The following is a 25,850-nucleotide window of genomic DNA, read 5'->3' on the forward strand; positions in this document are numbered from 1 at the left end:
GCTAATAGAACTAATGAGTTAGTAAACCCGCTACAATCATGGAGTAACGTTAATGTACAGTCAGTGAGCAGTTACACCGGTGGGGCCCGATGGCAATACATTAGTAACACCAAAAGCTTACCTTGACTTGGAAAAGTTCGAGTGTTGTGTTGGATAGTCATAGGCAGCTAGCAAACATAGCATCCCTCTGTTTGAGCAGGGTGTTTCAGTAGGCTAAACTAGCTAGCTGCATTTTCTAGCTAAGTAAGTGAAACTGAAAGTGAAAAAAATGAAAAAGCTCTCTATTTCTCTCTTGCTTCTCCTTAATTTTGGAAGAAATGTATTTGTTCAAAACTGTTCAACTATTGTCTTTCTCTCTCTTTGAGTCAACTACTCACCACATTGTATACACTGCAATGCTAGCTGGAGCTTATGCTTTTAGTACTAGATTCATTCTCTGATCCGTTGATTAGGTGGACAACATGTCAATTTATGCTGCAAGAGCTCTGATAGGCTGGAGGATATCCTCTAGAAGTTGTCATAGTTACTCTGTAAGTCTATGGAAGGGGGTGAGAACAATGAGCCTCCTAGGTTTTGTAATGAAGTAAATGTACCCAGAGGAGGACGGAAGCTAGCTGTCCTCCAGCTACTCCATGGCGGTACCCTACAGAGTGCTGTTGAGGCTACTGTAGACCATCTTTTCAAAATAGTGTGGTGTAGTCAATTGTTTGGTGATGTGATTATATTTAGTATAGTTTTATCTAAAAGGGATAACTTTTTCAATGTTTTAAACATGTAATTTTTATGAAATTCACAGAGGAGGATGGTCCTCCCCTTTCTCCTTTGAGGAGCCTTCACTGCTGCCTAGCTAGTTTTATAGTTTGGTCATTTATTCCCATACATGTCAGAATTCCCCAAAATATGTTTTAAGAATCTAGCTATGTTTTATAGGTTCCTCACTACGAGACTAAGACAATTTTCCAACGTTAAAATCAGTCTATTTTTTAGCAAGCTAGCTTCACACTTTTTTCTGATGTGCCGAAATTGCAGTCTTGTTCATTAAATTCGACACTTCGTGCCAACTACAGTTTGATGTGGCTACAGTTCGCATTGAATTGTGGGTCATATCAACCCCGCAAGTGACCAAAGTTGTTCACTCGCTCCCTCAAGCTAAATCAAAGGCCGAGGCAGGCAACGTAAGTGAATTGGACCTCCACTTAAGATGACAATCAAACTGCATCCGGTTTCGACAGAGATTCCCCCGAGGGAAAGTGGCTAGCGCAAGAGCTGAGGGGATAAAAATTATGTATTTGTACTGGAGCCTCTGTGTGACTGTGACAGCAAAATCTTGCAAAAATGTCAATGGGCGCGTTCGAGAGGATCACTTTTGTCAAGTCTGTGACCATCGTTGGTCACTGCCTTTCAAAGTGTGTTGTATTCTGGAAATAACAATGGTGTGATCAAAGGTCATGAAGTTTTGACTGCAGTTGACTACAAGTTCCTGTAGTTGCTCTTCACCAACTTCATTCTGCAGCCATCGCCTGCATTGTTGGAGGCTTTATTGTCAACCAATCATTAGGGTGTTTTTGATGGACCCACGTGAACGTGACCAAAGACATGACTGAAACAGGAACCAATTTGTTGTGATTTATGTGTAGAGTAGATATATACAAATACATGTGATATTTGAGGCTCTCTCACTAATTGATTGTAAAATGTGTACACAATTTTATATTATGATTTCAGTTTGTGAGTGTGTGATATGGGGGTTGGATACATGTTTGTTTCATACTTTATAAAGAAAACATTTTATAAACCGTGGCAACACTGCCATGTTGATCTGAGTCTTGCTGTTGGAAAACAACAATCGTGTCTAACTGTTGTCAGTCGCAAATGCACTTCCCCCGAATTCACTCCTTGACTTTCGTCTACAGTCGGTTGCTTTACCACTCGAACGCACCCAATATCTGTGGTGCTGCTCATGGCAACTTCATCTCACTTAGGCCACCTTTCCATTATAAAGTAAATCTTCATTTGGAGCTTGAAAACCCCATTGAAAAAGCTGTTCGACTTTACCCCCCCCCCAGTCATTTTTTCACAGGTCAACAAAGTGATTCCCCAAAGTCAAGGATTTATCTGTACCAAGAACATGAAATTATATGTATAAATATAAATGACAGACAATGGAGATGGAAAACATGTCCTAAGAAGGGGGAATGAGAGGAGATGAGGAGAGGAATCCACATTAGACTATTGAGATGCACCCTTAGGCTCTGGTAAACTGCCCAACCATGTGACCCAATTATCAAATTAATTACCTGCACATTAACTCCAGAGAGCTTGTAATTGGTCAAGCAAAGCACCACTCCTATATACAAGTGCCAGGTAGAGAATGTGCCACTCATCAACTGCCAGGATACTGTCAGCACATGGTTTATGTACGCTTGCAGGTGTAGTTTACTAGCGGTTCCTGGCTAGGGTTAGACACTTCTACAGCTTAGTGGCAATGGATTTTGGGATTTGGTTGGGGTAAGTTTGGTGGTGGGCATAAATGTTTTGATTTAAGTGTTTTGACACTAGCACACTTTGTTGATCTGTGCAGATGTTTTTCTTACAGAGTATTTGTACTCCTGTCTGTATGGCCTAGTGTAAGATGTTCTGACCTTCCAAGAGGTAAGAAACTTAAATTGGGTCAGATGAGCCTTTTATACAAGCTATAGAACACTGGTATGAATTGTTGGTCAGAATCATATAGCTTCCACCCTTCAGATTCTCACCTTGTGTGTCTTTTATAGGGGCCATTGAGACTGTGTGTAGGGATCGATACCTGTTGGTAACAACCCAACTCTCAGTCGCTGGGAACGAACCTCGCTTTGAAGCGGTTGGTAAGTAAGCTTTTAACCTTAATTCTGATGTGAAATGGGCCTGAAATCAGGTTTGGTCAGCTTATGAACTTGGCATCTTAACATGTCTTGTCCAGGGTTTGGTAGCTGGTGCTGACAGCACGACTGCAGTATATTGCAGTCTCTCACTGTGCTGTTGGACCACTTAGGAAGAAATACAATTTCAACTAAATGACATATTAAAATGATTTGACCCGATCCTTTTCCCCATCTAGATGCTGATGGTGTTCACCCAATTACTAAGCAGTATGGGTCAGAGTGTGGCTACATGTTCAGTATCCTCCCTCTGCCTGGCCTTGCTGAACTCAGAGCCTCTTACTTCTCCTGCCACACTGACAACCAGGTTCATATATTTTCTGTGCATTGTGGTCTTTTCAAAGCCACAACCCATGGGCACACTGGTTAAATCAACATTTCAATTACATTGAACGAATGTGGAGTAGCCATTGAGTTAAATCTGTGCCCATGGGAAGGGCTTTAAAACTATTTTCTAGTCAAATTACTACCAGGTATCTCAGTTGAAGGTCTTGTTTTTGTATATTAGGATGACGAGGTGTTCACTTTCAGCTTTAACTTGATCACAATTGATGCGAATGGAGTGGAAGCCACCTACTCTGTGAATGCAACCTGCTCCCTCTCTCTACCCTGGTCCCCCAGAGAAGTCAGCTGTGAGGAGAACTATATGGAGGTACTAATACATGGCTCTAGACTGTGCATCCAGGGTTGTATTTGTGCTGATGCTGGCCTAGACTATCCTTAACCTTTTTATAGGAGTATGGTCTGTTATATTCCCCTGTAGGTGTCGGTGAGGGGTGAAGTGTCTGATCTACCTGGTACAAAAGCAGATGCCTGGTCTGCTGCCCTTGCTAAAGTAAGCTAAAGGCTATTTGGCAAATTGTCAATTAGATGAGCTCCACCAATTTGTCCCCAATAACACCATGCATGCCCTGTCTCTTGTTCCTCATCAGGCCCACAGCTCTGCCATGTCTACCTGGCAGGTGATGTTCCAGCAGGAGGGGCAGCAGCTGACTCTCATGTCTCCTTCAGAGGCTCGGGAGCTGGGCTACGTGTTCTACCTCACCCAGGGGAGGCTAGTGTTTCGTTCACCCTACACGCCAGGTTCTGTCATGGGGTCTGTCACCATGGTGAGGATTTAAATGAATGCAGGTATCTTGGGTATGTCTCAATGCTGGCACGAGGCTTTCCCATCTCAAATTACATTAAATGCCTTGATGGGTATGGTCTTGCTTTCCTGTAGGAATTCTTAAAATATAACTTGTTTAGGCTGGAATACTGGATGTATTTACATAGCTTTTCAGTTGTCTTCATACTGTATTGTTGGCAGGTACCAAATCATTATCTAATTCCAGGTGAATGGTACGTTGGTTGAGGTGGTCTATCTGATACTAGTCTCCAGGCAGAGATGGATGGTCATCATGGTGAACTTGGTGGTTGCTTGCAGCACTGGTAAGTTTCAGTGACCTATCAGCCCTGACCATTCAAAGGGCTAGATGGGCTAAACAATTGATGGCTCTAGTGACTATTTTCACCTGTACCTGATCACTGCACTGATTGATCACTAAACCAGGAAGTGTTCATCAGTCTTAACCTTTCTATGTATAACCTCTTTCCAGATGAAGGGATGTATGATGGGGCGGGGCTGGTCTGGCAGACCCCCACTCTGCTGTCCCCGCTGTTCTCTGGCCTCTCTGGGTTGGAGAGCATCAAGATCTCAATGGGGGTGGATGGTCAGCTCCTGGATGAGCCCATCACAGCAGAGCGAGGCTACAGCCTGGATATAAGTGACACCACTGTCCAGATCAGCATCCCCTTCAACGCTGCCGGAGGATACAGAAAAGTCAGTAGCGTACCAGGCCGGCATCTGACCATTCACATGGAGACGCTTACCTTGTATTCTGATGCAGAGAAGCTGCAAATGGCTTCATTCACTCATGTCCTCTGTACACCTTGAATATTCTACTTTGTACCATATAACCTAATGGCAGATGCTTCATAACGGTTTCAACTCTTCCAGAGCTTTGTGATGGACAACATGTACCGTGAGTTCTATGTGGTCCGTCTCTACTATGAACAAATCTTCATGGATGACAGTGGTGTGGAGACCAGACTCCGCCTCCACAGGCCCATGAACACACCCCTTCTGATCCAGCACCTCTCCATCATTAACCGTAAGGAGTTCTACTAGCCAATTCAAGTGGATCTTCAGCTCCATGGTCATGATTGCTAATGACCCTGTTGTCCTTCTCCCACCACAGAAACAGTCCTTGAGGATCGTGTGTTTACTGTTTACCTGGGGAACCTCTCCTATGATGTTGACCTGGTGGCTGTGAAGCTCAATGGTCACAAATTCACCATACTAGAGGCGAATGAAAGTGGCCTCATCATAACCATGGTCCCCCAGCCCAATAGTACCCTACATGCCTACATTCTCAGGGTGCCATTTGATGCCGTTATTCACAAGCTGGTAATGATTCAATGATATTAGCTACTGTGGTCTCAGCTTTTCCTCAACATTGGAGAAGAGGGGGTTCCTGTCCTCAACTTTCTCCAATGGTTTTAAGAGGTGAATTGAAGGCTTTTGTACTGTTTCTTAATTGGTGATGTGTTCCTGTCCATAGTACCCTACAGAGGGGCTTCTCGAATACTCGTTGGACATCAACTACACGTTGGTCATCCTGCCTCAGGCCGAGCAGTACTTCTACCTGGCCTCAGTCGTGGCTCAGTTCAATGATGTCTGTAAGTTGACTTCAACCTTCAACTATGAGACCTGGGCTGCACGATGGCTTGACGCAGCCCAGTAACCAACCACGATACACTTTCCCAAGTTTACCCCTAACGTCGTGTCACTATTGACTAAACTATTTGTTTCTTCTCAGTTCCTCCGGTCTTCAAAGGCGTCTGCAACGAGAAAAGCATCAGATTCCAGATGGACCATAAGCCGTTTGACTACCTGTGGGAGGTGGGTGTTGGCCCTCACATTCTGACCACAAATCTGGCAGCCAAGCGGGGCTACGTTATGCGGAATGACAGCAAGAGTCTGACCCTGGAAGTGCCCCTCTTCTCTGTTGGCTACACTTATAAGGTGAGATGCTCATTGGTCAAGTGCTTAAACTGACTCGTCGTTGGATAAAGTAGGAGTTATAATTAAAGTGTACCTGCTCTTTTTTTTCTTCCTAGGACATCAATTTGAAGCAGTTCCGTGGTACTTTTGAAATTCTCTCAAGAGCTCCGAAGACCTTGGAGGTCAAGAGCTCCTTGGCCAAAGCGTGTCTATTCCAGACTACTGAGTTCATAGGTAACTACTAGTTGGTCAGATATTAACCTGCAGCGTCGCTTGCTTTTGCCTGGTGACGCTTTTATAGGGTTGATCAGCACTAACAGGCCTTCCTCTCTCCAGTGTGTTCCACTGAAGGTGTGATTTACATTTACATTTACATTTAAGTCATTTAGCAGACGCTCTTATCCAGAGCGACTTACAAATTGGTGCATACACCTTATGACAACCAGTGGAACAGCCACTTGCATCTAAATCTTGTTGGGGGAGAAGGATTACTTACCCTTACTTACCCTATCCTAGGTATTCCTTGAAGAGGTGGGGTTTCAGGTGTCTCCGGAAGGTGGTGATTGACTCCGCTGTCCTGGCGTCGTGAGGGAGTTTGTTCCACCATTGGGGGCCAGAGCAGCGAACAGTTTTGACTGGGCTGAGCGGGAACTGTACTTCCTCAGTGGTAGGGAGGCGAGCAGGCCAGAGGTGGATGAACGCAGTGCCCTTGTTTGGGTGTAGGGCCTGATCAGAGCCTGGAGGTACTGAGGTGCCGTTCCCCTCACAGCTCCGTAGGCGAGCACCATGGTCTTGTAGCGGATGCGAGCTTCAACTGGAAGCCAGTGGAGAGAGCGGAGGAGCGGGGTGACGTGAGAGAACTTGGGAAGGTTGAACACCAGACGGGCTGCGGCGTTCTGGATGAGTTGTAGGGTTTAATGGCACAGGCAGGGAGCCCAGCCAACAGCGAGTTGCAGTAATCAAGACGGGAGATGACAAGTGCCTGGATTAGGACCTGCGCCGCTTCCTGTGTGAGGCAGGGTCGTACTCTGCGGATGTTGTAGAGCATGAACCTACAGGAACGGGACACCGCCTTGATGTTAGTTGAGAACGTCAGGGTGTTGTCCAGGATCACGCCAAGGTTCTTAGCGCTCTGGGAGGAGGACACAATGGAGTTGTCAACCGTGATGGCGAGATCATGGAACGGGCAGTCCTTCCCGGGAGGAAGAGGAGCTCCGTCTTGCCGAGGTTCAGCTTGAGGTGGTGATCCGTCATCCACACTGATATGTCTGCCAGACATGCAGAGATGCGATTCGCCACCTGGTCATCAGAAGGGGAAAGGAGAAGATTAATTGTGTGTCGTCTGCATAGCAATGATAGGAGAGACCATGTGAGGTTATGACAGAGCCAAGTGACTTGGTGTATAGCGAGAATAAGAGAGGGCCTAGAACAGAGCCCTGGGGGACACCAGTGGTGAGAGCGCGTGGTGAGGAGACAGATTCTCGCCACGCCACCTGGTAGGAGCGACCTGTCAGGTAGGACGCAATCCAAGCGTGGGCCGCGCCAGAGATGCCCAACTCGGAGAGGGTGGAGAGGAGGATCTGATGGTTCACAGTATCGAAGGCAGCCGATAGGTCTAGAAGGATGAGAGCAGAGGAGAGAGAGTTAGCTTTAGCAGTGCGGAGCGCCTCCGTGATACAGAGAAGAGCAGTCTCAGTTGAATGACTAGTCTTGAAACCTGACTGATTTGGATCAAGAAGGTCATTCTGAGAGAGATAGCGGTAGAGCTGGCCAAGGACGGCACGCTCAAGAGTTTTGGAGAGAAAAGAGAGAAGGGATACTGGTCTGTAGTTGTTGACATCGGAGGGATCGAGTGTAGGTTTTTTCAGAAGGGGTGCAACTCTCGCTCTCTTGAAGACGGGAGGGACGTAGCCAGCGGTCAGGGATGAGTTGATGAGCGAGGTAAGGTAAGGGAGAAGGTCTCCGGAAATGGTCTGGAGAAAGAGGAGGGGATAGGGTCAAGCGGGCAGGTTGTTGGGCGGCCGGCCGTCACAAGACGCGAGATTTCATCTGGAGAGAGGGGAGAAAGAGGTCAGAGCAGAGGGTAGGGCAGTGTGAGCAGAACCAGCGGTGTCGTTTGACTTAGCAAACGAGGATCGGATGTCATCGACCTTCTTTTCAAAATGGTTGACGAAGTCATCTGCAGAGAGGGAGGAGGGAGGGGGAGGATTCAGGAGGGAGGAGAAGGTGGCAAAGAGCTTCCTAGGGTTAGAGGCAGATGCTTGGAATTTAGAATGGTAGAAAGTGGCTTTAGCAGCAGAGACAGAGGAGGAAAATGTAGAGAGGAGGGAGTGAAAGGATGCCAGGTCCGCAGGGAGGCGAGTTTTCCTCCATTTCCGCTCGGCTGCCCGGAGCCCTGTTCTGTGAGCTCGCAATGAGTCGTCGAGCCACGGAGCGGGAGGGGAGGACCGAGCCGGCCTGGAGGATAGGGGACATAGGGAGTCAAAGGATGCAGTAAGGGAGGAGAGGAGGGTTGAGGAGGCAGAATCAGGAGATAGGTTGGAGAAAGTTTGAGCAGAGGGAAGAGAAGATAGGATGGAAGAGGAGAGAGTAGCGGGGGAGAGAGAGCGAAGATTGGGACGGCGCGATACCATCCAGTAGGGGCAGTGTGGGAAGTGTTGGATGAGAGCGAGAGGGAAAAGGATACAAGGTAGTGGTCGGAGACTTGGAGGGGAGTTGCAATGAGGTTAGTGGAAGAACAGCATCTAGTAAAGATGAGGTCAAGCGTATTGCCTGCCTTGTGAGTAGGGGGAGGGTGAGAGGGTGAGGTCAAAGAGGAGAGGAGTGGAAAGAAGGAGGCAGAGAGGAATGAGTCAAAGGTAGCGTGGGGAGGTTAAAGTCGCCCAGAACTGTGAGAGGTGAGCCGTCCTCAGGAAAGGAGCTTATCAAGGCATCAAGCTCATTGATGAACTCTCCGAGGGAACCTGGAGGGCGATAAATGATAAGGATGTTAAGCTTGAAAGGGCTGGTAACTGTGACAGCATGGAATTCAAAGGAGGCAATAGACAGATGGGTAAGGGAGAAAGAGAGAAAGACCACTTGGGAGAGATGAGGATCCCGGTGCCACCACCCCGCTGACCAGAAGCTCTCGGGGTGTGCGAGAACACGTGGGCGGACGAGGAGAGAGCAGTAGGAGTAGCAGTGTTATCTGTGGTGATCCATGTTTCCGTCAGTGCCAAGAAGTCAAGGGACTGGAGGGAGGCATAGGCTGAGATGAACTCTGCCTTGTTGGCCGCAGATTGGCAGTTCCAGAGGCTACCAGAGACCTGGAACTCCACGTGGGTCGTACGCGCTGGGACCACCAGGTTAGGGTGGTCGCGGCCACGCGGTGTGGAGCGTTTGTATGGTCTGTGCAGAGAGGAGAGAACAGGGATAGACAGACACATAGTTGACAGGCTACAGAAAAGGCTACGCTAATGCAAGGAAATTGGAATGACAAGCGGACTACACGTCTCGAATGTTCAGAAAGTTGCTTACGTAGCAAGAATCTTATTGACTAAAATGATTAAAATGATACAGTACTGCTAAAGTAGGCTAGCTGGCAGTAGCTGCGTTGTTGACACTACACTAATCAAGTCGTTCCGTTGAGTGTAATAATTCTACAGTGCTGCTATTCGGGGGCTAGCTGGCTAGCTAGCAGTGTTGTTTACGTTACGTTGAGTTAAAAGAACGACAATAGCTGGCTAGCTAACCTAGGGAATCGGTCTAGACTACACAATTATCTTTGAAACAAAGACGGCTATGCAGCTAGCCACGATCAAACAAATCAAACCGCTGCACTGCAATGAAACGAAAATGTGAAACCACCTGACCGGGTTGTTGAATTCAAAACAGCAGACGTTGGCTAGCTGTTAGCAGTTAGCTGTTGGCTAGCTAGCAGAGTCTCCTACGTTAAGGACGACAAATAGCTGGCTAGCGAACCTCAGTGAATTAAGATAATCACTCCAAGGCTACACACACTAAACTACACAATTATCTTGGAAACAAAGACAGCTATGTAGCTAGTTAACACTGAACTAATCAAGTCGTACAGTTGAGTGAATAGCACTACAGTGATGCTAATCTGTGTGCGTTAGCTAGCTCCTGGGCGAATAGCAGTGAAGGCTACGTTAGGGCTGGAAATCGATAATTATGCAATTATCTCTGATACAAGGACGGCTGTGTAGCTAGCTAAGAAGAATTGCTAAGATTAGACAAATCAACCGTTGTACTATAATGAAATGTAATGAAAAAGTTATAAAAGTTATACAACCTGCAGAGCGAAGTGCGAATGCTTGGGAGAAAGAGGTCAGCTTTGTGATAAATGATCAGATGCATGTCAGAGCACAACATGCTGTGGCTGAGCGATCGGAGCTGGTGGTGATGTTTGAAGTTGGTAGAGGCCAGAAAGGCGGCGAATGAGGTGTTGGCTTTAGGGATGTGAGATACACCTGCTCGCGTGCCAATGAGCTGAGAGCATGGCCAGATGACCCCAGTGGCTCTGACTAGAGCTCGCAGAGTGATGGTGGCACTGTGATCTGAGCTGAGGGAGTGGGGGAGGGCCTCAGGGATCAGAGATAGGTTTTATTAGGGACACCAGTGAGTGAAGGAGGCTTTGTTGCGGAATAGAAAGCCGATTCTTGATTTGAGATCGGAGATGTTTGATGGGTCTGGAAGGAGAGTTTGCAGTCTAGACACCTAGGTACTTATAGGTGTCCACATATTCAAGGAGGAACCATCCAGTGTGGTGATGCTAGTCGGGCATGCGGTGCACAGGAAAAGCATGCAGAGCGTTTAAGAGCAGTTGGAGGAAGTGTTGAGAAGCTCTTGGGAGGTTAGGAGCACCAATGACGGGCCGAAAGTGTATACAATGGTGTCGTCTGCGTAGAGGTGGAGCAAGAGGAAGAGAAAGAGTCTCTGAATGGAGACTGCCAGAGGCGGACAACATGCCCTCCCGATTTGACTGCTGTCTGCAAAGTAATTGGTGGAGGCAGTCATCGAAAAACCGAGGCTAGAGTCTGCCTGTGATTGACAGAGTCGAAACCTTAGCAAGGAACGGCTGAGTACTGTCTAGAAGGGAGTACCTTGAGGTGGCTGGTGCACCCGTGCCCTCCAGCCCAGTGCATACCCTGCAGACCTGACAGGAGACCTTAGATAGGCAGGGCAGGATGGATATAGGTCTGACAGTTTGGGTGCCAGTCCCCCTTTGAAGAGGGGGATGACTGCAGTAGGGATCTCAGTATATGAGAGAGGTTCAGAACGGCGGATAGAAGGGGATTGTTTGAGCTCTTTCAGAACATGGCTATCTCTTGGAGAACCGAAGCGAGTAGGAGTAGCCAGGCGGAAGGCATGGCCAGGGGAGGAGACCGTGAGTGCAAGCTGGGAGGAGCTCTTTACAGTGGAGGCAGGAGATTGGGATACTGCGTGTAGTTGGTTCTGACTTCCCGGTAGATCGTGGGGATGAGGGAGTGTGCAATTTGCATGATTGCAGGAACGTCCACCAGAGCTGTTGCCAGACAATTACATTTCATGTCTCTACCATAAGGCATTCAACGTCATTTTACAGAATTTGGCAGGTGGCCTCATCAACGGCAGACCACGTGTAACCTGCCAGCCGTGCAATGAGATCATCTGAGACCAGCTACCCGGACGGACTGCTGGAACCTTGGGTTTAGGAAAATTTCTGCACAATCTCAGGGAAGATCATCTGTAGTAGTCCTCAAAGCTGATGTCAAGCAGTGGGCAAATGCTCACTTTCAATGACCACTGGCATGCTGGAGATGTGAGAGTTAATCCAGGTTTCAAATGGGGCAGATGGTTAGACATCTTGTGGGTGTCGGTTTGCTGATGTCAACGTTGTGAACAGAGTGGCCGTGGGGTTATGGTATGGGCAGGCATAAACTACGGACAATGAACACAATTGTATTATATCAATGGTAATTTGAATGTGCAGAGATGCTCCCGGGTGCCATTCATGGATCCCCCAAGTGTTTCAGACGGCCCAAGTCGCAAGGATCTGTAGACAATTCATGGAAGCTGAAAATGTCCCATTTCTTCCTTGGGACTCACCAGACATGTCACCCATTGAGTTTAGGATGCTCTGGATCGACTCTGGATCGACGTGTACAGACAGCGTGTTTCAGTTCCCTCCAATATCCAGACTTCGCACGGCCCAGGACAACATTCCACAGGCCACAATCAACAGCCAGATCAACTGCGGCATATGGTGGTCACACCAGAAACTGATGGGTTTGCTGATTCACGCTCCTACTTTTTTTAAAGGCATTCTGAACAACAGATGGATATCTGAACTCATGTGAAATCCATAAATTAGGGCCTAATGAATTTATTTCAATGGACTGGATTCCTTAAATGGGGCGGCAGTGTAGCCTAGTGGTTCCAGCGTTGTAACTGAAAGGTTGCGTTCAAATCCCCGAGCTGACAAGGTACAAATCTGTCCTTCTGCCCCTGAACAGGCAGTTATAACCCACTGTTCCCTGGTAGGGTCATTGAAAATAAGAATTTGTCTTAACTGACTTGCCTAGTTAAATAAAGGTACAAATAAAATGTTTTTTTTTAAACTAACTCAGTAAAATCTTTGAAATCGTTGCATGTTGCGTTTATATTTTGGTTCAGTATAGAACCATAGATCAACCTCTGTGATGTGCTCACAGCTAACTTCTCTGGAGATTAGGGCAGAGGAGACCAGGTGTTAGATATGGTGTAGCTTGTCTCCACTGTTGTTAGTCATGAACAAGTTGAAGTTAAAGGTGAACACCTTGTCCTCCTAAGAGGGTAGAAAAGCATTTCTTTTAATGGTGTGGTTGGAAGCCCATGGGCTTATAGAAAACCACACCTCAACAAAACTATACACAATATATACACTACCGTTCAAAGATTTGGGGTCACATAGAAATGTCCTTGGTTTTGAAAGAAAAGCAAATATTTTTTGTCCATTAAAATAACATAAAATTGATCAGAAATACAGTGTAGATGTTGTAAATGACTACTGTGTCTGGAAACGGCTGATTTTTAAAGGAATATCTACATAGGCGTACAGAGACCCATTATCAGCAACCATCACTCCTGTGTTCCAATGGCACGTTGTGTTAGCTAATCCAAGTTTATCATTTTAAAAGGCTAATTTATCATTTGAAAACCCTTTTGCAATTATGTTAGCGCAGCTGAAAACTGTTTAAAAAAATGCTGATTAAAGAAGCAATAAAACTTCTCTTCTTTGGACTCGTTGAGTATCTGGGGCATCAGCATTTGTGGGTTCGATTACAGGCTCAAAATGGCCAGAAACAAAGAACTTTCTTCTGAAACTCATCAGTCTATTCTTGTTCTGAGAAATGAAGGCTATTCCATGTGAGAAATTGCCAAGAAACTGAAGATCTGGTGCAGGTGCACTACTTGTAACTGACAGTTATCCTGTAAGTCTATGCCGTTGTCCTTTGTTTGAATTGTTTACATGTCCGCTGTGTGGGGGAAATGATAAGACAAGCGGAAAGCTAATTCTGTTGTAGGATCCTTATTGTCAGCAACACACTTTTGGAGGAAGGTAATCCCGCGCTGTATTAGCTAAATTTTCATGTCATCGGGTGGGAGCGTGTATGTTAGGATGGGTTATAATAATTAAGGATGAAGTGTGAATTCATGCCAGGAATAATACATGTGAAGTTTGATTTCCTCCCTTTTGTAATAAGCAACCAATGAGGTGTTTGTTCAAGCCTTTGTTACAAGCATTATACATGTTTATACCACGTACTTGTCACGAATACCAGCAGTGGTCGTCGCCGGTCTACTAGCTGCCACCGATCCCTTTTTCCTTTTCGTTTGTTTTTGTCTCATTGTTTTCACCTGTTCCTTGTTGGGGTTTTGGGATGGGTGTTATTTAAGTTAGTTTAGCCCGGGCTTGTGGTTATTCTACGTTAGTGGTGTTTGTGTTCTTTTGGGTTTTCGCTGTCCGGTATTTTGGTAACAGTGGTTTTGGGTTTTGTTGCGCCTGTGTTTTGGGCTTCACCCATGTTTGTCCCTGTTACTGTGCTTGAGGACATTAAAGTTTTTTCTCGTCTACCTTCTGCGTCTGACTCCACACCCATCACTATCCCGACGTTACAGTACTAAGGTTTACATTACAGTGAATTAGAGAATAAATGACCTACTCACTTAGTGGAATTGATTTTATTTGATTTAGAATGTCAGAAAGAGGTAGTTTCACTATAGGTGATAGAGATGGGGTGGGTCAAGTTGAGCATCTGCAGCAACACCTCGCAAACTTCAAGCCTTCATCAGAACAAACAGAGCAGCAGGAAGAGGCCCAGACTGGTGTGGAGTCACTTCTGCCAGCGAATGATGATACAGAGGCTGGTGATGAAATATCACAACAAGAGCCACGAAAAGGTGAGAGGGTCCGCAGGTTAACTGAAAAGGGCAGAGAACTGCGCAACGAAAGATGGAGACAGCTCGAACATCGTTTCAGGTTCAGCTATGAGAAGTGGAAGGCTCTGGTAAAGGAAGCAAAACTGTCACTGACAGGCTGTTTCTCTGAAGACCTACTAGAAGACCTCTTAAACAAGATTAGCCATACCTCTACAGAGCTAAACCTTGTCTACGTAAATTTGCGTCAAATTGACATTCCCGACAACGATATATACGACGCAGAGTTCATACTTGTGAAGCAGTTACAATGTCTATTATCAAGACTGTAAGGTGTCATTTAAAAGGCAGGGAAGAAGGTCAAAGTGACCAGGTAGAGCTGCACTGGAAGGACAGGCTCTCAATACAAGGAAGGACCCAGTCCAACTGAAAATCTCTACAATGGCTTCAAGCAATACCATTGTGCCCTGCCAGAAGCTGTCTGGTTTGCAGGTTAGAGGTTTTACTTGGAGAAGAAAATCCCTCTGCCAACAACCTACTCGAGAGAGTTTATTCCTGCAAACAGAGATCATATTCCTACTCAAGAGACTGCAAGAGCATGGTCTCATCTAGAACACATTGCAGAGGAGATTGCTCCTCAACAGAGCTGTGATGTCGGTCTCTTAGGCTACAACTGCTCCCAGGCTCTCCTTCCATACCTTAAGGGAAGATTTCTGCAGTTGCTGTATGGTTAGTGAGAAAGTCCATATTGCAAATGTACGGTCCCTTACTAGACGTCCAAAATCGTTTGTAAATTGCGGACGGCGCGAGCGGCAGGGCCGGACCTACCAGGAAGTCATCAAATGAACTTTGTCGGACATTCGGTTTCCGTTTTACAAAAATAATAAGATTTTGGTCATTTTTCCGCTGTCCCGGAATATCCCACAAGAGGGCATAAGCAATCATATTGCTATTGGACAAAACATCACGATTCACGAGGGGCCTTATCTCGAAAACGGAAAATATTTAACTCGGTGAGCGTAGGTTTGGCATAATGGGCAGTTGGCCCCGAACAAGATGGCGTCTAGGCCTCAACGGTTTTTGAGTTATGGCCATTTATCTGGGATTAAAGGTCCAAAATGAAAATAGAGAAATTATTTTTCCACTTCACGTCAAAGTCAAGGAGCCTCCGGTGTCAATAAAAAAAAAAGAACCAGCCATTTATCTATCGTCATTTAAGAGAAATCCGATGACAGATTGGTGATGTTCACGGATAGGTGTTTTTTTTTTTTCAAGTTACAGATCCAGTTGCGGGGTGTTCTTACGAATCTTTTAAAGTGTGCTGCGGAGCTCTGCGAGATTTCTGTGATTTTCTATGATTTTCTGAAATAACACACACTCACTAAACCCTCTGTAAATAACTCAGTTCTTAACGTAAAGACTTAAAACTCAGGATTCTGGAAAGGCATACCCCAATCAGGATATGAGTTTATTTATAGCTTCCTGTGCCAACCGGAGTGCCGTAAATGGTGTCACAGTGGCAGTTTCCAAGGGTTAAAAAGGTCAGATCTTTTCAAAACTTCATATGTGTGATTAGGAAACCCCCATAAACTGTAAGTCAGTCATTTCTCCCAACAGATGTCAAAGAAAAGCTCTCTCTCACACACACACACACAGAAACACACACACAGCAAGGATGGAGACAAAGTGCGGTGTTAAAGACACACAAAGCCTACAATGGCATTTCCATATTCCTAGGCCATGGAGATCAACGAGATGCCCGCTTGACCGTAGCTCGCTCGGTCTAAGCACAGCGACCATTAGAAAAGTAGGCCCAAAATGAAGGCTGGCCCTCAATGTCATTTGCTTTTGGGTGACAGTGAGAGAACTGTTAGAGTGAGAAGCACAATTCGACCTCAGGTACGTTCCTAAGGTCCTCCCGATCCGTGCAAGCCTAACCTTGACCATGTGGCATTAACCCTTAACAGGGCTTAGGAATACATTGCCTGCACCCCTAAATTCAACCTGAAGCCTATGTGGGTTCTGAATGTCGTATGAACCTGTCTTCGATGACAGCCACTACGAGGTCTACCTGTGTTGATTCTAAGCTTCCTGGACCAACCGGAAGTGGTTAAAATCACCCTAAAAGTGTTTATCCATACCCTGCCTGCAGTTTGATAGACATAGTGCATTCAACCCTGTGTAAATCAGTCAATTCTTAACGTAAGGACTTAAAACTCAGAATTCTGTAAAGCATACCCCAGTGAGGATATGTGTTGACTTATAGCTTCCTGTGCCAACCGGAAGTGCCATTGGTGTCTCTTGGGCTGTTTGAGGGGTTAAAAAAGTCAGATCTTTCCAAAACTTCATATATGTGATTAGGCAACCCCCATGAACTGTAAATCAGTCATTTAAAATTTCAAAGGAAAACTAAATCACACACACACAGCTTGGAAGTAGGGACCCATTGGGGTGCGTAGAGACATACACTGCCTGCATTAGTTAACCTTGTTGGAACTTTTAAAGAACCGTCAGACCTAGAGTTCCGAAACTTTAGAATCCTGTTCTAGACCTCGATAGTGCGTGGTGAGTTACGTGGTTCTAGGTACATTTGCAATGACTTCAATTCATTTTTGCATCACGAAAATGGCGACATTTAGAAATGTCCCAGAGTCGCAAGACTGGGTGCATTGCGACCGTCTCGGCCCATATAGACAGACCCCAACGTTTCTGTCCGATAGCTCATTCCAGGACCCCGTAGCAAGTCATGGAAAAAGTGGATTTTCAGCACCAATTAGGGTTTTGCTCGGACACCAAATGACCGATCGAGCCGAAACTTGGGATTCGGGTTCGCCTCAGCTAGCCTACACATAACATAAGAAATGGACCCGCAGCTAGAACGTAACTACGTGTTTTATGTTTTTTTATGGTTTGAACCAAAGGCGTTGTGAATTTTGGGCCAGCTCTGAAGTATGTGATAAAAGTTGGAAAAAGTGGGTTTAGTGTCAGTTTGTATCAGTTTGGTGTCAGAATGATATCTAATTGACTGATGGACGGTGACTTGCTGGTGACTCTTGTCCATTTGCAATATGTTTAAACAGTGAGGTACCATCACCAAAAGTGACATTCTGAAATCAACCCTAATGAGCCATTGAGATGAACCAGAATCACTGCCCAGCCATCCCGAGTTCATCGGGCTAGTCAATTTCACATTTCTGCAGGATTTTTATAGCATGACAAATTCGTGATGGTACCTGCCCATTGAACCATATTGCAAATGCACAGTGACTTTGCAAAAGTGAGAAAACATAAACAAATGGACATGATGAAATCAACACAACGAGTGATGGAAAGGAACAATATCACTGCCAGGCCATCCTGTGTTCATCAGGCCAGTCAATTTTGCATTCCTGCAGGATTTTTATAGCATGACAAATTCGTGATGGTACATGCCCATTGAACCATATTGCAAATGCACAGTGACTTTGCAAAAGTGATAAAACATAAACAAATGGACATGATGAAATCAACACAACGAGTGATGGAAAGGTACAACTATCACTGCTCGGTCATCCTGTGTTCATCAGGCCAGTCAATTTAGCATTTTTGAGCATGTCAAATTTCATATGGTAAATGCCCATTGAACCATATTGCAAATGCACAGTGACTTTGCAAAAGTGAAAAAAACATCACCAAATGGACATGATGAAATCAACAAAACGAGTGATGGAAAGGAACAACTATCACTGCCCGGCCATCCAGAGTTCATCAGGCCAGTCAATTTTTGCATTTCTGCAGGATTTTGAGCATGTCAAATTTCTTATGGCATTTGGCCCCCAAAAGTGACTTTTGACTTTGACTTTTGACTTCCTATGAAATCATATTGTAAATGGAAAAATCATATTCCTTATGCACAAGAAAGGTAAAAAAAAAATTATGATAATAAAATACAACTAAAGTATGTTGATACAGTTCTTATACGTGTGTAATTGACACAAAATTTGAAAGAATTTCAAAACGGTCCAAGCACTTTTTAGGGTGTGTGAAGTTTTTACAAAATTTTGACTTTTGACTTTGACTTTTGACTTCCTATGAAATCATATTGAAAATGGACACAAACATATTACTTATGCGCATGTAAAAAAAATATATATATATGATAATAAAATTGACAAAAGTATATTCATACAGTTCTTACACATGTGTAATTTACAAAAAAAATCGAAAGAATTTCGATAAACGGCCCAGAAAGCACTTTTTTAAGGGGTGATAAGTTTTCGACAAAAAAATCATTTTTTAAAAATGTTGCTTTTGGAGGTTGACTTGGGTTACATTTCCAATATGAAAAACCATGGTGGAGCGGATTCGCCACCTGTTGAATTTTTAAAGTGTTACAACTGGCAATTGCCATATGGCATTTGCAATACACTTTGCATGAATCAACGCCGAATTGGGTGGTATTGGACAATGTGTATATGGTTTGTCCGATGCCAATGACTTCCCATTCATTTTTGTCCAATACAGGGTGGTCTTCCCTTACAAGAGAAATTGTGTCTGGTAAGGGAAATCAGCCTTTTGCTCAGAGAACAGATCTTGGCTGGAGCATAGTCGGCTATGGAAATCCATGTATCGACTATGGCGACGCTATTGGAGTGAGTCATCGGGTTATCGTTAGACAGATGATGCCAAGCATTCAATCTTCTTCCAACCTCACAAATCAAGTACACTATGTTTGTAGAACACATGTAAGATATAATATAATAATATAATATAATATATGCCATTTAGCAGACACTTTTATCCAAAGCGACTTACAGTCATGTGTGCATACATTCTACATATGGGTGGTCCCGGGAATCGAACCCACTACCCTGGCATTACAAGCGCCATGCTCTACCAACTGAGCTACAGAAGGACCACTAAGAGAGGTAATCACAGCACTGGACATTATCAAGATGCTTGAATCTGACTTCAACGAGAGCGCTGCAGAAGAGGACCTCATATCTCAAGAGGATATCCGGTTCCTGACAAAAATTAAAGCGGGCATCAGACGCAAGGACAATGGACATTATGAGATGCCGCTGCCGTTTATGGAAGAAAGACCCAACCTGTCGAACAATAAAACATGTGCAGTTCACCGTCTCAAGTGCCTGGAAAGGAGGCTAAGGAGAAACAAGCAGTACCACAAGGACTACACAGCATTCATGGAAGAGACCATATCTTGTGGAGATGCTGAGAAGGTCTCCAAAGAGGAAATTAACAAGCATCCAGCATGGTACATCCCGCACCATGGGGTTTATCACCCACAAAAGCCTGGGAAGAGAATCGTCTTTGACTGCTCAAGACGTCCTTGAATGACCATATCCTTTGCGGTCCAGAGTTGACAAACACATTGATAAGGGTCCAGTTTTGACGTAGAGCGCATTTTCCACCAGTTTCATGTGAAAGCAGAAGACCAAGATTATCTACGGTTCTTTGGTGGGAGAACGGAGATCGAGAGTCTCAACCCTCAGTGCATCGTATGAAGGTCCACTTGTTCGGCGCAGCTTCATCTCCTGGTTGCGCCAACTATGGTCTCAAACATCTTGCTGCCGAAGGACGAGGAAGCTTCAGTGAGAAGTCTATCCAGTTCATAGAAAGGAACTTTTATGTTGATGATGGGTTGACAAGCGTATCGTCTGAAGCTGAAGCGGCCCAGCTGGTGAAAGAAGCAAGAGAGCTTTGCAGCACAAGTTTATCTCTAACAGCAAGGAAGTTATAGCCATAATTCCCAAGGAAGAACGTGTCCCGAGGGTGCCAAAGACCTGGGTGAACCACACATGGAGAGAGCGCTTGGTGTACTGTGGTGTGTCGCATCAGACGAGTTCCAGTTTAGAGTAGTTGGAACGCCCACTCACAAGAAGAGGAGTGTTGTCTACAGTAGCCTCTGTATATGATCCACTTGGCTTTGTGGCACCCTTTGTCCTGGCAGGGAAGCAGATCTTGCAGCAGATGTGTCGTGACAAGATTGACCGCGATGACCCCCTTCCAGATGACCTACGTTCCCAGTGGGAATTCTGGCTCTAAGGTCTACAAAACTTGTCTGAAGTAAGGATCCAACGAGGCTACTTGCCATCAAGTTTCAAGGAGGTGCAGAGTTATGAGCATCACTTCTCCGACGCTAGTACCTCAGGTTTTGGAGAGTGCTCATACCTCAGAACAATCAGCTTAGCAGGAGAAGTTCATTGCTTCCTAGTTATGGGGAAGTCGAGAGTCGCCCCTTCCAAGGTTACGACCATACCACGACTGGAACTTTCAGCAGCGGTGGTAGCTGTTCGAACAAGTGACATGCTCAAAAGGGAGCTAGAGATACAAGGTCTACAGGAATACTTCTGGACAGACTCGAAGGTAGTTCTTGGCTACATCAACAATGAAGCCAGAAGATTCCACGTCTTTGTAGCTAACCGTATTCAACGCATTAAGCAAAGCACAGATCCCGAACAATGGAGATATGTGACCTCTGAAGAGAATCCTGCGGATAATGCTTCCAGAGGTCTCACATCAGAACAGCTCATGGCTTCCAACTGGTTCACAGGTCCAGACTTTCTTTGACAAGAAGAACTTCCCAAAGTTCATGTCAAGGGGGAAGAGTTCTCAGACAATGATCCAGAGCTGCAGAAATCCCTGGTCCATGATACCCAGGAAGACCCAAAGGAAGAAAGATCCTTACTAGATCACCTTCACATGTTCTCAGACTGGGCAAGAGTGGTAAAAGCTATTGCCAGGCTCAAACGACGTGTCAAGGAAGCCATGGGTTTAAAATTGAGGTCCAGTGAAGCTACAAGCATAGAAGAAAGGAGAGAGGCAGAGCTCACCATTATAAAGATGGTTCAAGAAGCAGCCTTCTCCCATGAGATACACAACCTTAGGCACCAGAAAGACATCAAGACCAAAGATAAAGCAAGCAAGTTGCATTTCTGGATGAGCAAGGTATCCACAGGGTGGGAGGTCGCTTGGCTCATGCAACTCTTCATTCCCATGTGAAGCATCTTGCAATCCTGCCAAGAGATAGTGCTTGACGAGCAGCACTGACAAGTGGCTATCGTGAAAGAGTACGACACCAAGGACGTGGAATGACTATCAATGAGCTGCGATCCAACGGTATATGGATCCAAGGATGCAGCAATGCAGTTTCCTCTCACATCTACAAATGTGTGAAATGTAGGAAATTCAGAAGATGTACAGAAGGGCAAAGGATGGCAGATCTTCACATACTGCTGGATGGACTGCTTTGGACCTTTCTATGCCAAGGACGGAAGAAGAGAGTTAAAGCGTTATGGGCTCCTACTCCTGCTTGATGACTTCACCACCAACACTTTTATCAATTCCCTGCGTTCATTCAAAAGTGGTAAACAAATCAGACGTGATCAAGACAGCAACTCCATTGGTGCAAGACGCGAGCACGCCCTGAAAGAAATGGATCAAACAGGACTGATCGGAACTTGGATGCGAGTTTATCATGAACACCCCATCTTTAAGTCACATGGGTGGTGTTTGGGAAAGACAAATCCGCACGATACGAAGTGTCTTAAACATCCATTCTTGATCAGTCAGATGGAAGACTTGACAGCGCTTCTCTGCATACCTTTCTCTATGAAGTCATGGCAATTTTAAATAGTAGACTCCTAACTACGGTATATCTGAATGATCCATTAGGTCCAGAACCTCTCACGCCAAATCATATCTTGACAATGAAGTCCACAGTTATCTTACCGCCACCTGGACAGTTCATCAAGGAAGATCTTTATCTCCGCAAGAGATGGCTTAGAGTACAATTCTTAGCCAATGAATTCTGGACAAGGTGGAAGAAAGAGTACCTCCTAAACCTCCAACACAGACAGAAATGGAATAAAGACAGAAGAAACGCAAGGATTAATGACATTGTCATCTTGCAAGATGATATTGTACCACGCAACCAGTGGAAATTGGCAAACGTTACAGAAGTGTACCCGGGACAGGATGGACGGGTGAGAAGATTCAAGCTACTGATCAGTGACTCAACCCTGGATGAGAGAGGTAACTGACAGTTAACCTGTAAGTCTATGTCGTTGTCCTTTGTTTGAATTGTTTACGTGTCCGCTGTGTGGGGGAAATGATAAGACAAGCGGAACTATATAGCTTATACTGTTGTAACGGGGATCCTTATTGTAGCAACACACTTTTGGAGGGAAGGCAATCCCGCACTGTGTTAGCTAAGTTTTCATGTCATCGGGTGTAGTTCATAAAGGTTGAAGCGTGTATGTGAGGATGGTAACGTTATAATAATTAAGGATGAAGTGTGAATTAATGCCAGGAATAATAAATGTGAAGTAGATATTCCTCCCTTCTGTAATAAGCAGCCAATGAGGTATTTTACCATGATTCATGTGTTTAATCTGATACTGTTATAGCACCGGCTAAACTATTTATGTATGTAAGCACTTCAGAGTTATACCAAGCTAATATGTCACTCGTAAGATAAGGAGGATGTAAGAGTGTGCTTCACTGTATTTTTCATTTACTTTATAGTTCTCACGGAAGGTGATAATTCTGACTAAATCTACAGGATAAAGCGGCCAGTTAAAATCAAGGAGAAGTTGTGCTCGTGGTTACTGGAGGGAGCTCCACTGCTCCCTTCACAAAACAGCGCAAACTGTCTCTAACCAGAATAGAAACAGGAGTGGGAGGCCCCGGTGCACAACTGAGCAAGAGGACAAGTACAGTACATTAGAGTGTATAGTTTGAGAAACAGACACCTCACAAGTCCTCAACTGGCAGCTTCATTAAATAGTACCCGCAAAACACCAGTCTCAACAGTGAAGAGGCGACTCCGGGATGCTGGCCTTCTCGGCAGAGTTCTTCTGTCCTGTGTCTGTGTTCTTTTGCCCATCTTAATCTTTTCTTTTTATTGGCCAGTCTGAGATATGGCTTTTCCTTTGAAACTCTGCCTAGAAGGACAGCATCCCGGAGTGGAGTCAAATTGCCATAGATAAAATGCAATTGTGTTCATTGTCCATAGCTTATGCCGCCCATACCATAACCCCACCGCCACCATGGGCACTCGGTTCACAACGTTAACATCAGCAAACCACTCGCCCACACAACGCCTTACTCATGGTCTGTGGTTGTGAGGCCGGATGGATGCGGCTTATGTTAGAGAAAGGAACATTCAATTTTCTGGCAACAGCTCTGGTGGACATTCTTGCAGTCAGCATGCCAATTGCACTCACCTTCAAAACTTGAGATATCTGTGGCATTGTGTTGCGTGACAAATTTTAGAGTGGCCTTTCATTGTCCCCAGCACAAGGTGTACCTGTGTAATGATCATGCTGTTTAATCAGCTTCTTGATATGCCACAGCTGTCAAGTGCATGGATTATCTTGGCAAAGGAGAAATGTTCACTAACAGGGATGTAAACAAATTTGTGCACAAAGTTTGATAGAAATTAGATTTTCGTTCGTATGGAAAATGTCTGGGATCTTTTATTTCTGCTCATGAAACATGGAACCAACACTTTATATGACCTGTTTATATTGTTATTCAGTGGAGATGGAAAACACATCCTAAGAAAGGGGGAAGGAGATGAGGAGAGGAATCCACTTCAGACTATTTAGCTGCGCCCCTAGGCTCTGGCAAGATGACCAACCATGTGACCCAATTAGCTAATTAATTACCTCAATCACATTACCACCCCCATATAAAAGTGCCAGAGAACATGGTACTTATCCACTGTTGTTTTTACTAGGATATTGTCAGTCTGTGATAGTTGATGTTGTGTTAACTAGCAGGTGTAGTTTACTAGCTGTTTCTGGCTAGGGTTAGACACTCGGTTCACAACGGAGCAATGGCTTTTGGGTGTTGGGTGGGGTAAGTTTGGTGGTGGGCTTAAATGTTTTGAATAAGTGTTTTGATGCTGGCAACCTTTATTGACCTGTGCTATTGTTTTTCTTACAGAGTATTTGTACTCCTGTCTGTATGGCCTAGTGTAAGATGTTCTGACCTTCCAAGAGGTAAGTAACTCAATGAGTCAGATTAGCCTTTATACAAGCTGTAGAACACTGGCATGAATTGTTGGTCAGAATCAATTAGTTTCCACCCTTTAGTTTCTCACCTTGTGTGTCTATATAGGGGCCATTGAGACTGCATGCCGGGATCGATACATGTTGGTAACAACCCAACTATCATTTGCTGGGAACGAACCTCGCTTTGAAGCGGTTGGTAAGCAGGCTTTTAACCTTAATTCTGATGCAAAATGGGCCTGAAACCAGGTTTGGTCAGCTCATGAACTTGGCATCTTAACATGTCTTGGCCAGGGTTTGGGAGCTGGTGCTGACAGGAAGTCTCTCCCTGCAGTATATTTCAGTCTCACTGTGCCTGTTGGACCACTTAAGAATAAACTGATTTTTATTTAGTATTGGACTTGAGCATATTCAAATCATTTGATATGACCCAATTCTTTACCCCTATCTAGATGCTGATGGTGTTCACCCCATCACTAAGCAGTATGGGTCAGAGTGTGGCTACATGTTCAGTATCCTCCCTCTGCCTGGCCATGCTGAACTCAGAGCCTCCTACTTCTCCTGCCACACTGACAACCAGGTTCATATATTTTCTGTGCATCTTTTCAAAGCCACAACCCATGGGCACACTGGTTAAATCAACATTTCAATTACATTGAACGAATGTGGAGTAGCCATTGAGTTAAATCTGTGCCCATGGGAAGGGCTTTAAAACTATTTTCTAGTCAAATTACTACCAGGTATCTCAGTTGAAGGTCTTGTTTTTGTATATTAGGACGACGAGGTGTTCACTTTTAGCTTTAACTTGATCACAATTGATGCGAATGGAGTGGAAGCCACCTACTCTGTGAATGCAACCTGCTCCCTCTCTCTACCCTGGTCCCCCAGAGAAGTCAGCTGTGAGGAGAACTATATGGAGGTACTAATACATGGCTCTAGACTGTGCATCCAGGGTTGTATTTGTGCTGATGCTGGCCTAGACTATCCTTAACCTTTTTTTATAGGAGTATGGTCTGTTATATTCCCCTGTAGGTGTCGGTGAGGGGTGAAGTGTCTGATCTACCTGGTACAAAAGCAGATGTCTGGTCTGCTGCCCTTGCTAAAGTAAGCTAAAGGCTATTTGGCAAATTGTCAATTAGATGAGCTCCACCAATTTGTCCCCAATAACACCATGCATGCCCTGTCTCTTGTTCCTCATCAGGCCCACAGCTCTGCCATGTCTACCTGGCAGGTGATGTTCCAGCAGGAGGGGCAGCAGCTGACTCTCATGTCTCCTTCAGAGGCTCGGGAGCTGGGCTACGTGTTCTACCTCACCCAGGGAGGCTAGTGTTTCGTTCACCCTACACGCCAGGTTCTGTCATGGGGTCTGTCACCATGGTGAGGATTTAAATGAATGCAGGTATCTTGGGTATGTCTCAATGCTGGCACGAGGCTTTCCCATCTCAAATTACATTAAATGCCTTGATGGGTATG

At 45.1% G+C, this 25,850-nt stretch overlaps 2 protein-coding genes across 16 annotated transcripts in view; both read left to right on the forward strand.

Moving 5' to 3' along the window:
* Nucleotides 1-2,348: 2,348 nt before the first annotated feature.
* The window catches only part of zpax4 (zona pellucida protein AX 4), a 46,111-nt gene continuing 22,609 nt past the window's right edge, over nucleotides 2,349-25,850 (forward strand). For 2 of the 9 annotated variants that reach the window (XM_052459664.1, XM_052459669.1), the window contains exons 1-12: nucleotides 2,349-2,508; nucleotides 2,597-2,652; nucleotides 2,775-2,864; nucleotides 3,098-3,225; nucleotides 3,427-3,570; nucleotides 3,682-3,753; nucleotides 3,851-4,027; nucleotides 4,253-4,349; nucleotides 4,517-4,740; nucleotides 4,918-5,071; nucleotides 5,159-5,367; nucleotides 5,522-5,639. In XM_052459664.1, coding sequence (XP_052315624.1) covers nucleotides 2,486-2,508; nucleotides 2,597-2,652; nucleotides 2,775-2,864; nucleotides 3,098-3,225; nucleotides 3,427-3,570; nucleotides 3,682-3,753; nucleotides 3,851-4,027; nucleotides 4,253-4,349; nucleotides 4,517-4,740; nucleotides 4,918-5,071; nucleotides 5,159-5,367; nucleotides 5,522-5,639 — 1,492 coding nt within the window. In that variant the 5' untranslated portion in view covers nucleotides 2,349-2,485. Of the gene's footprint in view, nucleotides 2,509-2,596; nucleotides 2,653-2,774; nucleotides 2,865-3,097; nucleotides 3,226-3,426; nucleotides 3,571-3,681; nucleotides 3,754-3,850; nucleotides 4,028-4,252; nucleotides 4,350-4,516; nucleotides 4,741-4,917; nucleotides 5,072-5,158; nucleotides 5,368-5,521; nucleotides 5,640-5,779; nucleotides 5,986-6,080; nucleotides 6,199-25,850 lie in introns of all 9 variants that reach the window. The other 7 variants (XM_052459665.1, XM_052459667.1, XM_052459666.1 and 4 more) reach the window with 5 other exon arrangements.
* Nucleotides 24,066-25,850, forward strand: part of LOC118392015 (uncharacterized) — a 103,251-nt gene continuing 101,466 nt past the window's right edge. For 3 of the 7 annotated variants that reach the window (XM_052459627.1, XM_052459620.1, XM_052459646.1), the window contains exon 1: nucleotides 24,079-24,155. Coding sequence is in view for 1 of the 7 variants with exons in the window: in XM_052459658.1 (XP_052315618.1) it covers nucleotides 24,203-24,225 (23 nt within the window). In the remaining 6 variants the exon portion in view is untranslated. Of the gene's footprint in view, nucleotides 24,226-25,850 lie in introns of all 7 variants that reach the window. The other 4 variants (XM_052459629.1, XM_052459618.1, XM_052459658.1 and 1 more) reach the window with 3 other exon arrangements.

This window comes from Oncorhynchus keta, chromosome 13 (assembly GCF_023373465.1).
Source record: "Oncorhynchus keta strain PuntledgeMale-10-30-2019 chromosome 13, Oket_V2, whole genome shotgun sequence".
Classification (NCBI taxonomy): domain Eukaryota; kingdom Metazoa; phylum Chordata; class Actinopteri; order Salmoniformes; family Salmonidae; genus Oncorhynchus; species Oncorhynchus keta.